This window comes from Lagenorhynchus albirostris, chromosome 12 (genome assembly GCF_949774975.1).
Source record: "Lagenorhynchus albirostris chromosome 12, mLagAlb1.1, whole genome shotgun sequence".
Classification (NCBI taxonomy): domain Eukaryota; kingdom Metazoa; phylum Chordata; class Mammalia; order Artiodactyla; family Delphinidae; genus Lagenorhynchus; species Lagenorhynchus albirostris.
The window spans coordinates 9,552,299-9,566,042 of NC_083106.1; the positions used below are offsets into that span (position 1 = coordinate 9,552,299).

General features: G+C 46.2%; 1 protein-coding gene across 4 annotated transcripts in view; it reads right to left on the reverse strand.

Annotated features, from left to right (window-relative positions):
- The window catches only part of ZDHHC14 (zinc finger DHHC-type palmitoyltransferase 14), a 272,373-nt gene that overhangs the window by 66,523 nt on the left and 192,106 nt on the right, over positions 1-13,744 (reverse strand). For all 4 annotated transcript variants that reach the window (XM_060167377.1, XM_060167375.1, XM_060167373.1 and 1 more), the window contains exon 3: positions 2,380-2,538. In XM_060167377.1, coding sequence (XP_060023360.1) covers positions 2,380-2,538 — 159 coding nt within the window. The remainder of the gene's footprint in view (positions 1-2,379; positions 2,539-13,744) is intronic.

The following is a 13,744-nucleotide window of genomic DNA, read 5'->3' on the forward strand; positions in this document are numbered from 1 at the left end:
CCTATCAGAAGGGCTCCTGGGTATTACAGACTGATGGCTCTTATTTTCTCAGCTGGTAGTTTCTATAAGAAAGGGTACTATCTTATACCGTTATACTATAGGAGAAGTACACCATTAACTACATATATAATTCTGGTAAGATGATTTTACATCTAATTCATCAGGGTTCTTTAAGGAACATGTAAACCTATGTTTACCTATGGGTGATGGAGGGGACACATGAGGGAATTAGATGAACTTTCAGAAAGTGTTTTACAGTATGATCTGAAGAGAATTTTAAAACACTATGAGATAGAGAGGAATGTTTTATCATGATTAGGAATCTAGCCTAGAGACAGAAGACAGAAGATTGAGACCAACTGACAGTCAGGTGTCTAGTAATGGGTAAACATTTTTATAAATGATAAAGAGAAGGAGATGCCCCGTAAACTCTTCAGGTTTGTAGGAAACAACTCCCTTCCTATAAATGCCAACTGGAACAAGTCATTAGACCTCCAGAAGAAGACATGCAAAAGATTTTATGTGAACGAAATATATATATATATTCCATCATATAATATTTCATCATATAATATCAAAATTACAACCCAAGAAAGGGTCCTCTGAATCCCTACAGATTATTCCCCTGAAGACATTTAGGCCACGGTGCTGCTCCGGCTTAAAAGTATGCTCGAGAAGGGCATGGGATGGCCACTGGGGCTGAAGTCATCAGGAAGGGTATCACACAAAGGCTGTCATGTGTCCTTGTAGAAACCCTGGTGTGTGTCCTCACATAGAGGACCAGGTATAGTTTTGGTCACCATACCTGTAAAGGGATACAGTAGATCAAGAAATTGGCCAGAGAAAGCCAATCAAAAATGTCAAGGGAGCAGTAGTAATAACAGAAGAGCAGCTAACAATCACAGAGCATTTGCCCAAAGCCAGGCACCGGTCTAAGTGCTCCGCATGCGTTAACTCATTTACTCTGTTAACCATCCCATGAGGTAGGCACTCCTATTGACACCATTGTAGAGATGAGAAAACCAAGGCATAGAGAGTTGAGGTTGCTTGTCTAAGTCATGAAGCTAGTATTCGTACCCAGGCCACAGGGTACCAGATTCCAGGCTCTTAACTGGTTCTTACTACTTGGGAAAGACAACAAAATTCCATGCTGTTTTGCTACGGAGGCAAAGGCTAAAAGTAATTTTTCCAAGTGAATAAAACCAAAAAAAATGCCTGAGAGGGAAAACATGGGCTTTCTACCAAACTGTAGATTATTAAAGTGAGGATAAAGTAAATTTCAGACAAATAAAAGGAAAATGGCTTTGCACAGCAGGAAACATTATATAACTTTTTTTTTTTCTGAAGAAGAATTGAGACTACAAATTCTGATAGGCTCGAAAAGGGTTGGTAATTGATAATGTGTTACTAAGGGAAACAAGGTTTGTTCTGAGGCGTTCTATCCTTTCAGGTGTGAGGTTAACAGGATTTCCACGTCTATTCACCCAGGAAAATCCCTGGTTATTCCTTTTAGAGGCAGGCTATGGGACTGAAGAACTGGGGGTCTTCCCCCATGTGGCAAAGCCTCAGTCCACTTCTCACCACCCTTCCTGTCACTTGGGGCTTCCACCAGCTCCTTGCCAAACTCATCTCTGAGAAGCTCCATCCCAGGGGGGGAAGATGGTCTGCGGGTGTGGGTAGTAGCGCTCAGTCTGAAGTGACAGGAAGTGCTGCCCAAGTAATTCCAAGGGGTTGGCACCCACATCAGCTGTAAAAATCCTGCGCTGGGGTGGTGGCAGCCTAACAGTAGGGCCAAGTCTTACATTTGAGGCCCTCTGTGCTCCACCCTGTTCCCTCTGCCTGTTTCCTAGCCTGTTACGATCCTAACTGTAGGCCCAGAAGTCTCTCGGCCTCTCCCCTTTTCCTCTCCTTGGGCTTCAGATGCCTCCGGCTACCCAAGCACAATGCTCCTCTGAGGAGCTGGGAGAGTCTGGCTATGCGTGCAGCCAGCTCCTTGGGCAATGGAGGATCTAGGGGTGAAATGGTTTTATTTCAAGTGTCTGCCGACCGGCAGCTCCAGGGCACAAAGAACGCCCCCTCTGGTCTTGTGTACCCGGGAGGAGAAGGCCTAGGACGTTCTGCTGTCCTCGTGGTGTTGTAGGATGTAAAAAGAAAAAAGATTTGGCAACGCTAGGCTTGGTGAACGGGATCAGGGGCAGGAGGCAATACGGTTGAAATATTAACTATTATCGAGCTGTTTAGTTCTGAAGGATTAAAGAGACACACATGCTGACTCTCTTTAGCACAGGTCTATTCACAGGAAATCTCTACTCCATCAGCTACAGACATTTTAGCACAAACATTAGAGGTGGGACAGAGGCAATTTCTGTTTCTACTCACCTACGCAGTTATCGCAAAGGCTACAATGAGAGGCACGAGGGGGCCGGAAAATCTTGCAGGTGAAACAATATTTAAGTTTCACAGTCTGGCCATTGATGATGACTTCCTTGGTTCTGGGAGGTGGGCGGTACCCCCCTGAACTGGTGCCGTTTGCGATATCTGTGGAGAAAAGAAGACAAGAGCACAGGGGCTTAACATAGCACTTAAGCTCTGCAGGCTCCCGCACCTAGTAGGCCTGGAATCTGCATTTCCAAGTGCAGGGCCCACAGCCAGCGCCTTGCTGGGAGGCACCTGACCCCTAGACACACAAATGCGGTAGGACACCGAAGGCTGGCCGTGCCGCAACCTTCGGGCTCCTCGAGGTCTTGGGGCTGCGCTGACAATTCCACACACGCTGCAGTGGCCACGTGACTGAGTTCTGCCCAATGGGGTGCAAGTACACGTGGCCCCGCCCAGCCGGTGGGAGCCTCCCCTGAACCCCACCCACTGTCTCCCCCCTTCCGCAGGCCACCCTGGAGACATACACTGTGGCCCCCTGAATGACTGTGCACACATGCACGGGGATCCTACACCAGCTAGCGCTGTCCTAATTAATACAGTGCGTGATATTCACATCAGGAACATTTCGCTTCTCCGACGCCGGCTCAAGAATCTCCCCACTTTGCACCTCGGCCTCCTCAAAAATACCAGATATTGGGTTGGGGGGTGGGGTATACAGATTTAAATAAATCATTCCATGTCTATTTAAAAAAACAATTTCTATATTTTATTGTCTGAACAGCATTTTTCTTTTTTAGAACCAGTTTTTTTAAATGTTGAAGAAAATACAAATATGTATTATTTTTTGTTCAAGTTTCACTTTATCTTATAACCTGGCTCTCATCCCTGAGTTCACATTAGAATCACCCAGGGAGCTTTTCAAACTCCCCTAGTGCAGGGACCCTGCCCCAGACCCGATAAATCAGAATCGCCCAGGGTGATTCTAATGTGCTGTAGGGTTGAGGACCCCTGCTCTACAGGAAGATAAAACATTTTCTTCCCATCTAGACCCCTCACAGCCACAAAGAATTGAGGTCACAAGCTGCGCCACAGGAACAGAAGGCCACGGGTAAATGGGGAACAGCAAGAATATCTGTGAGGGCTTCAGCTGGGACTCTGCGGCTGATAAACACAGGTGCAGCAGAGCCTGGCGGCTGGAGGAACTCTTGGGAAACTTCATGGTGTTCTTTTAAAACAGCGCTGGTAACACTGAATTCGTTTCAATTCATACACTATCAGATGGCAACAGCTGCAACATACTCTCGGTAAATTTCCAAAGTGATAGGAATGAGTCCCATCCTCCACTCAGCTCTCCCCACCCCCTCCCAGCCACGGACTCAACCTGGGCGAGAATTACATGGAGAGCTTTCAAAACTACAGATGCTACTGTCCTGCTCTCAGATATTCTGATTTCATTGGTGGGGTGCAGCCCGGCATCAGAGGTCTTAAAAGCTCCCCAGGTATGGGAATCAGGGCCTTGTCACTGCGGTCCAGGCAGCACCCGAGAGCTTGTCAGAGAAGCACATTCTCTCTCAGTCCCGCCCCAGAGCTCCCGAATCGGAATCTGCATCTACTGAGACCACCAGCCCCCTCCACTCCAGGGGGTGTCGTGCACCTTAACGTTTGAGGACCCTGCTCCCGGATGCCTGTAAACGCTGCCCATCACACGTCACACGCACCTCTTCCTCTCACGTTCTCGTTGTTGTGTGCCCAGACACACTCACAGGTATGACAGAGAGCTAAACCTAGAGAACACAGCAACTTGGAGAAACTCTGCACACAGGGAGGGGCCGCTTCACAAATCCCAGCCAGCCGCCCAAGCATTTCCACGTGGAGAACCCGGTGATCAGGGACAGCCGATGGAATCTGCAGAGCTGCAGCCTCTGTCCCCCCAGGGCTGCGCTCACTCACAGAATTCACAGCTCACAAGGCATGATTTCAGGAGGTGCCCCCTTTACCCCAATGTTCTTTTTTTTTTTTTTTGCGGTACGCGGGCCTCTCACTGTTGTGGCCTCTCCCGTTGCGGAGCACAGGCTCCGGACGCGCAGGCTCAGCGGCCATGGCTCACGGGCCCAGCCGCTCCGCGGCACGTGGGATCCTCCCGGACCGGGGCACGAACCCGCGTCCCCTGCATCGGCAGGCGGACTCTCAACCACTGCGCCACCAGGGAAGCCCCCCAATGTTCTTTAAGAGGCTCTCTGAGGCCTGAAATCTGCCCACAGCCCTTTCGCCTAAGGCTTTGATATGTGTGAAGATACCAACCCCATCTGTAGGGCAAACATTTTGAGTGGTTCCAAGCCATTTACTCTTCATGGAAAATTAAAGTTCCACAAGGAGGTTGTAGAAGGAGAGGTCAGAGTTCAGGAACACCTGAGGGAGAGAAGGCAGTACGGAGCGGGGACACGGCGAGTAACGAGCAGCCCTTCTGCTCTCCATCCCCGCTGAGGACAGTCATTCCACCTGAGTAATTAAACAGCTGTGGCACCATCCCAAGGACTCTGGCCAAGCAGGACACCCTCTCTTGGCATGTCCCCCACCTGCCTGGCACCCCAAGTGGCTGCCCTATTAAACAGGGCTAAGTTCAGCAGGCATCTGGAGAGGGGCCAACTTCCAAAGCACATACGCTGGAAAGAGGGCAGCATCTCAACTGATTGTGTGATAAGAAAACAAAGAGACGGAGTGGCTGCGCACTTCCTGAAGCATCAGGGTAAAAATAACTGGCTTTGAACACATCAGAGATAAGGTCGCAGCTCTTCCAGTGCCAACTGGATGCCGCCGGGGCCTAAATTAACTATGACTCGGTGCCTCGCTAGCCTTATGTCAGCTGCGACACCCCCTGCATCTATTTAGCTCTTGAAAACACGCGTAGGAAAACTAGAAAGTCAGATAGAGGTTTAGAAAGAACAATAACCCAATCAATAATAGTTGTGTTACTTTAACCAGAAAAGTTTAAAAATTGGCTTGTCAAGAAAAATATTTTAAGAAGCAGGAATGACAAACTTATCCACTAGAGCGACTCCTAAAAAAAAGCCTAGTTCTGAGTAACGATGACTTTAAAAAGTATTTACCCGCACTCCTTAAGACCAACTCTAGTGATCTTATAGTTCTAAAGTACATTTTTGAAAGATGAAATCATTGATAAAAATTTGAGCGGAAGCTGGAATTCAATAGACATGGTACCCTGAAGCTTAAGAATTAAACCCAAACCAAAAACTTTTTGACTGAATATTTGGAGAGCTCTTTATGTAAAAGAATGGAAGAATCAGAGGACCTGGAATCAGGGCCCACCTAGGCCCTGAAGGGACTGAAGGACCACAGAACTAAGGGAAAAAAAAAAATCAACCGGTATTTATGCATTATTTACTTTATGCAAAATACTGCACCGGAGGCGGTGGAGGACCCAGAAATGAACAGAGATGTCGCGTGGGGAGTGGTCAGCAAGGGGTCCTGCCGGGCTGTTTGATGAGCCCTGGGTCCCCTGACACACCTGGTCTGCTCTCCTCCTGGCCTTCAGAGCCTGCTTCCTAAGTGCAAGTCTGGCGAAGGAGAAACCCTGGCCTCTGGTGCGGTGCCCCAGGTCGTCCGTGTGCCCGGCCGCGCAATCTTACCCGGCCTGAGCCCGAGGCAGTGGCCTCCTTGCGGCCCCGGAGCAGGCATCGCTGTTCACGCTTCCAGGCATCTCTTCTCCGCCCGGGCCTCCCTGCCCTCCAGATACTCAACCTAGAAGGTCCGGTTCAAGCTTCTCCTATGGAAATGCCTTGAAAGCTGTGTCACTTCCTTCCTCTCTTGGGCTCTCGCTGCACCTAGCTCGTGCATGTATCTAGTCAATAGATCTGTGCTGGGCTCGTAGGTGCCAGCCCTGTGCTGGCAGCTGCGGATGTAACAGGAACTAAACAGACTTGTCCTCTGCTGGTGGGGTTCACAGGCCCAAGGGACAACCTGGGTCCTCTGCCGGCGTGGTGCCCACGAGGATTTATCTCCGTGTCTTCCCCCAAACGCCGCGGCGCCAGGGCAGGGACCACGCCCTAGTGCTTTCATGTTTCCCCTGTCCTGCAGAGGGCCTACACACAGTAGGTCCCCAGGAACTGCTTGCTGAATGGAAGGCCAGTTCTGGCAGGTAGGGAGGAATGATGCTGGGAAGCGCAGGACCGGTGTCCCTGCTTCTCCACGCCCACCGGAGGCCAGTTCTGGCAGGTAGGGAGGAATGATGCTGGGAAGCGCAGGACCGGTGTCCCTGCTTCTCCACGCCCACCGGAGGCCAGTTCTGGCAGGTAGGGAGGAATGATGCTGGGAGGCGCAGGACCGGTGTCCCTGCTTCTCCACGCCCACCGGTCAGAGTCGCACAGCCCGGTGACTCGCCCTTCCCCAGGAACACCTCTCGCAAGGTCCTTCTGAAGCTCCTCTTTACGTGTCCTCTTTACAGCCTTTGCTGGTCCAAAGGCCCATCTCGCAAAGCTAGTCAGTGCCACCTGGGAGGGCCAGGCAATATGGGTAGCTGCCTACCTCAAGGTACCCCCCAATTGTCATTTCTTTCATAAAATATGTTCAACAGTCGCCCCAGACCAAAGGCTTTCTGGAACGCCCGCATCCAGGGCAGATGGGAACAATGGAGCCTTGAAACCCAAGGCTTCACACACACACCTGAGGACAAAAGAAATGCCTCTTCGACATTCAGGCTGGCACCAATGGCCGGTCATGAAAGGCTTCTCATCCCCGAGGGTGACAAGCGCCCGTGGCCTGCGTCCCGGGGCCCAGAAGGTGGTGTTCCCATCCTAATCCTCAATTACTCTGTGGTTTGGGTTTTGGCTTTTGTTGTTGGCAACAATGGTGTCTCTGCTTCTTAGGGCTGCCCTTTGTGGTTTCAAATACAGCTGCTGAAAAAGAATAATCAGAGTCTGCAATAGCTAATGGATGAAGAACACTAGAATTGGGGGAGGAAAACCTCTTAACAGTTCTGCAAGCTTATATGAGTCAGTATTTTTCAAGGACATTTTTATACACTAACGTTTTGAAAGAAAACTTAAAAGGTTGAAGTGACCTTCTTCTTCACAAAGTCTCTCCACCTCACCGCCTCCAAATTGCTGGAGTTGTTAGCACAGGGGCAGAAACAGTCACAGAATCTCCGTCCAGTATTAACCTCACAGTCAGCCTACGGGCAAAGAATTAGGAGAGCTGGGGAGAGGGGAAGGGCAGCTGTTCCGTGCAAGTTCAGGGACACAAAACTGCCCGCTCACTCAGTTTTTCACTCAAAGAGAAAGCCTGGGCTTGTCAGAGTCTCAGGTAAGTTGTTCGTTAATGTATGCACATTTCAGACCCACTCTCCAACACACAAGTCACCTTTTCTTGGGAGGAATCACAGAGTGCTAACATTCTGAGAGACTCATTTGTCCGCCCCTGATTTAATCCTGCCCCAAATTCAGGGACAAAATTGATGAATTTTAACAACTGCTGAAATTCACCATATAAGGTAATGGAAGTCTGCTTTTTTCAAAGGCAAAGGGAAAAAAAATCCCAATTTACAAAAGATGTAGATTAAGATTCTTTTCCTTTATCAGAAGGATGCAGAACAGTGTCATTCCCTGGTGCACTGGTGTTTCACAGACCATTCACCAGCTGACGGCACACCTGCCAGAACGGGAGGAAACTCTACTAATAGGCATTTAGCCGGAATGAAGATAAAGCACCTCTGCATTAGGATAAAAGTCACAGGGAAAGTCTGATTTGCTTTATACCCAAGCCTTCATGACTATATGGATTGCATGTGCTGGAGGACAGCTGTTGGATCCAACGAATCTGAAATTTTCATAAGGTTCATTTCATTGATGCTCTGAGGCATCTGGGACACAAACTACCCAACCTTGGAACGGTTGATCTATCGCAAAGGAAGATAGTTATTTTTAGAGCCATTTAAGACAATCTCTTAGCTTACAGTTTGTAAACTTCCAAGTTTATAGGAAAATATTAACAATGACTAAATGTCAGACAAGTCAACTTCTATTATTTTAAGTGTTTGCGGGAAAAGGTACAGCAAATTCTGGTCTACAGATACTGGTTATTTCCACTCAAGACAGTAAAAATGTGAGTATTTTCTCATGAATATATTGGGTGGCAGTAGCTTTGCCTCCACAAATGCTTACATACAAAAATGCAGATGAGGGCTCATGGAGGGGGGGACAGTCCCCTCCAGTTAAAAGCTTTGCCCAGTCACTTTGTCTTCAGTGCTTATCTTCAAGGACTGAAGCTGACGCCTCAGGTGAGGCTCAGGCAGGCAGAGTTTCAAGCCTGAGCCACGAGGTGGGTAGACGGGGGTCTCTTCTGCTTAGGGGAGCTCATCCCAAGGTGGAGCAGAGAGCATCTGCAAGGCCACAGCAAGCGAAGCTGACGTGGGGGGAGCCACAGGCGAGGGCAGGCCGTACGTTGCTGGGACGAGTCCTACGAGGACTGGACGACAGACCACATTCAAGGCCCAAATCGTTCGTTCACTCTCTCAACACCTATGAGAGTTGGAGGCACCCTGGTGGGCAACACAGACCTTTGAGGAGACCTGGCCCCTGCCTTCAACGATTTACAGTCTAGTGGCGGAGACAGACCTGAGTGAAATAATCGTACAACTACGTGCATCATTACGCAGTGTTGTTGCGAGTCAGAGAGCAGGGGAGGCTGCCTCTTCTGAATCTGAAGGACGACTGAGTAGGGCTTCCCTAGGCAACGTGCGTGGGAGCTCCTGCTTGTGTGTGTGTGAGTGTGCACGCACGCCGGGAGTGGGAAGCAGGGCATCTCAGGCAGAGGGAGCAACTTGTGTACTGCTCTCGGGACAGCAGGCAGCTGGCATATCCAGGACCGATGGGAGGCCAGTGTGACCAGGATACAGAGTGAACGGGAGACAGGCAGGGAGGAGGAGGGCAGGGGCTAGAGCGCTCAGAGCCCTGGAGTCAGGTTTGGGATGTTGGCCTTCAGTCTAAGTGCAAACGGAAGCTTGATCATTAGTTTCATGTCAACTTGGCTAAGCTCTGTGCCCAGATGTTAGTCAAACACCAGTCTAGCTGTCGCTTCGAAGGTATGTTTAGGTGAGATTAGCATTGAAATCAGCAGACTTTGAGTAAAGCAGATGACCCTCCTTAACATGGGAGGGCCTCAGCCAATCTGTTGCACGCCTTAAAACAAAGACTGAGGTTCCCCGAAGTAGAAGAAATTCTCCTCCAGACTGCAATCTAAGAAACCCCACCTGGGTGTCCAGCCTGCTGCCCTGAGTAACTGGGACTCAAGACTGCAACATCAACTCTTGCCTGACTTTCCAGCTTACCCAACAAATTTCAAACTTGCCAGCCCCACCAGTGCATGAGCCAGCTCCTTAAAAATAAGGATCTTTTTTTTTTTTTTTTTTGCGGTACGCGGGCCTCTCACTGTTGTGGCGTCTCCCGTTGCGGAGCACAGGCTCCGGACGCGCAGGCTCAGCGGCCATGGCTCACGGGCCCAGCCGCTCCGCGGCATGTGGGATCTTCCCGGACCAGGGCACGAACCCGTGTCCCCTGCATCGGCAGGCGGACTCTCAACCACTGCGCCACCAGGGAAGCCCAAAACAAATCATTTTTAATAACAGATCTTAAACTTGGCTGATGATCAAGATCACCCAGGGCAGTGATTCTCAACCTATTTGTGCTGTGGTTCCAGGTGGCACAGAGAGAAAAATACCATGACAGACAATAGCTACGGTCTGGAGTGGAAGCCAAGTTCAGGTAAGAAAGGACAATTAAATTAAATTTCATTGAAGGGGAGATTTCATCCTCCTTTGTGTGTTCTCCTACAGTTAAGGAGATGGCTACGAGGATGAATTTTAACTGTGACTACGGAGTGGTAAACATCAACCTTCATACTGTTGCAAAAATAATTCCATGACTATAAATCCAATATTCTTCAAAATAATTCTGGGGACTTCCCTGGTGGTCCAGTGGTTAAGACTCCATGCTTCCAATGCAGGGGGCACAGGTTTGATCCCTGGTCAGGAAATTAAGATCCCACGTGCCATGTGGTGCAGACAAAACAAACAAAAATAAATAAAATAATTCTGCAAGCCTACATTCCAGAAAAAGGGAACATCGAATGGCACTGACGAAGAGAGTGATGGTTTTTTGATCCAGTGGAGAAAATAGGCCTCAGTTTCTCCACATTTAAACTATGATAATTTACCTGTAGTTCAAGGGCATTGTAGTTCATGGAAACACCTTGAACTGTCAAATGCTATGATGTTGATAATTATCACAATTTCTTTTTGGGAGGCCTGTCCAGATCCTATAGGGCAAAATAAATCTATCTATCTATCTATCTATCTATCTATCATCTATCTATCTGCATATATATATATATTATTCATTAATGCAATTAAAGGCAGAAGAAAAAGAGAGTGCTTAGTAGCTATGACCTTTTTAGTTTAACTGAGTTAATCCGAAACATGCTCAAAGAAAAATGAAAATTAATGACTACCTTATTTTTTGCCACAATGTTTTTTTTCCACATGAATGCCAAAGCCTTGTCCTTAAACATAAACAAAATAAAGGTGGCTTTGTCCTTGCAAAGTTTTAATTTCCCTCAAATTTGGTCCGAGTTCTGTGAACACACACACACAAAACTGCTGTGCTGCATAAATGAAAATCAATTCTTCTACTGAAGGCCAGAGCGAGAAGCATTTGTGTGTGTTTCTGCTCCACGGGGCACAGTTCCTGCAGTGTCAGAAGCTACTACGTATTGTACAAGGATAGAGATCAATTTGGGTTGTCAGTGTTTGCAACATTGTAAGACAAGGAGACGAGAACAAAGGTAAAAACGGGGCACTAGAAATCATGCGAGGGCAGGGCGGTGCTTCACCATCATCACCAGGAAAATCTGATGGGCTTTTATTGAAATTTGAGTGGCATTAATATGAGGGCAGTAGCCGGGCCCTGAATGCAAGGACTGGCTTATAGCTCATTCTGTGTAAGATGTTATAAGATTTTATCTTTAGCACTGAGGAAAAGAAAATTAAGGATGCCAGTGTAGAACAAGTGGATACTATTTATAAATACACTATAATGAAAAAAAATGCCCATCTATTATGATCCTATACTTTTCTCTCTTTAGTCAACATAGACTGGTTAAAATGAATGAGAATCTTGAGTAAGTTGGCTATTATAAATCTGTCTATAAATTTCAGAAGTTTTAAAATATATATTGGCAGTAACCATTTCGAAACTATAAGGGGGTAAAAAAAATAATCACAAAATTCTAGGAATTAACAAAAAAAATGGTAGGTAGGTCTCATATGAAGACAACTATAAAACAATATAGAGAAGTTAAGGAGATTTTGAAAAACATGGAGAGACATTCTCTATCCTAGAGCGGAAGATCCTGTATTTTAAACACATCAGTTCTTCCTAGATGACTTTATGTATCTATTACACTGCTAATCAAAGTCCCAATATGATTTGGGGATATTTTGACAACGTGGAAAAAAATGATTCTAAGCTTCATCTGGAAGAATACACAGGTGACAATATTTGCAAAAGTAAAATAATGGGAAATAATTGTCCTGGGGGGGGAAATGAAACATTGAAACAAAATAGAACAATCCCAAATAAATGCAAATTCTATGATTCCGTATTTGATAAATATGGAATTTCAGATCAGTAGGGGAAGCTTGGATTATCCAATAAATGGAATTAGGATAAACAGTTAATCTTTTAGGGGGAAAAAATCTAAAGTTGGAGCCATACCTCAAATCTTATACCAAAGATTTAAATGTAAAAAATAAAAAGGTACAAGAACTAGAAAAATATACATAAACTTAAGATTTGGGGGTTGAGGAAGTCTTTTCTAAATATATGACAAGGCAGCATACATAAAGAAAAGATGGATAGTTCTGAATAGGTAAAATTTTTAAACCTGTATGTCAAAAAATTCCATAAAATGCAAACAATAAAGTAGGAACATATTTGTGTCACATATAACAAAGGGTAATATCTTTAAAGAGCTCTTACAAATGATTAGGAAAAAGACATACTGCAGTAAGAAAATGGGCAAAAACGAACAGGCAACACACACATAGAAGGAAATATGTCAGTAAATATATTTAAGAAGTTTGTGATTTGCTCCCCCCAGTTTCAAACAAATGAAGTCAAAGGTTAGTTTTAAATGATAACATTTAGCATTGGTGAGAGACCAATGGGAGAGAATAGGCATCTCATGTACTTTTGGTGAGAATATAAATTAATACAACCTTTTGAGGAACAATTTGGCTATATATCTCAAAACCTTAACAGCATACATATCCTTTGACCCAGCACTCTTAGGCATTTGACCTAAGGAAATTTTCATGCATGTTGATTGCAACACTGTTTTTTATTATTAAAAACTGAGAACAACTTAAATGTCAATAGAGGGCATTGGTTAAAAGAATTATGACAAAGGATCATATAACGGACTACCATACACCTGTTATAGATGAGGTCAAATGGTTCGTACCATATTAAGAGGGAGAAAAAAATCTGTTTCAAAATAGTAATGCACAACGTGAGCCCACGTTTGTGTAAAAATATAATACGCAGAGAAACAATAATAGAAGGATCATCAAATCTTAGCCATGGATATACCTGATTGGTAGGATTAATGAAATACATTCAATAAATTAAAATCTATTTTTCGGACTTCCCTGGTGCCTCAGTGGTTAAGAATCCGCCTGCCAATGCAGGTGACACGGATTCGAGCCCTGGTCCAGGAAGATCCCACATGCCGCAGAGCAACTAAGCCTGTGTGCCACAACTACTGAGCCTGCGCTGTAGAGCCCGCAAGCCACAACTACTGAGCCCACGAGCCACAACTACTGAAGCCCGTGCGCCTAGAGCCCGTGCTCCGCAACAAGAGAAGCCACCGCCATGAGAAGCCCGCACACGGCAACGAAGAGTAGCCCCTGCTCGCCACAACTAGAGAAAGCCCGCACACAGCAACGAAGACCCAACGCAGCCACCAAAAAAAAAAAAATCTATTTTTCTTTTTATGCTTTTCAAAGTTTCTGCAATCAACATGTATCACTTTGTAAAGAACAAAAATGTTACTTTTAAAACAGTTTGGAAAGAGGCATAAAACATTTGTAAAGGGGTTGAGATGGCTTCGGCTCCCTACGTTTCATAAACTGAGATGTTGATGGAATTATGGATGTTGCTGCTTTGAAAAAGTTATGAATTCATAGGTTTCATCAATAATTTTTAAAAGATGTCCTTTCTACCTCTCCTAAAGACGGGTTGTAAGACATGTTTTAGATTTTTTTCATTCCTGAAACTCTATGAGAATGAGGTTA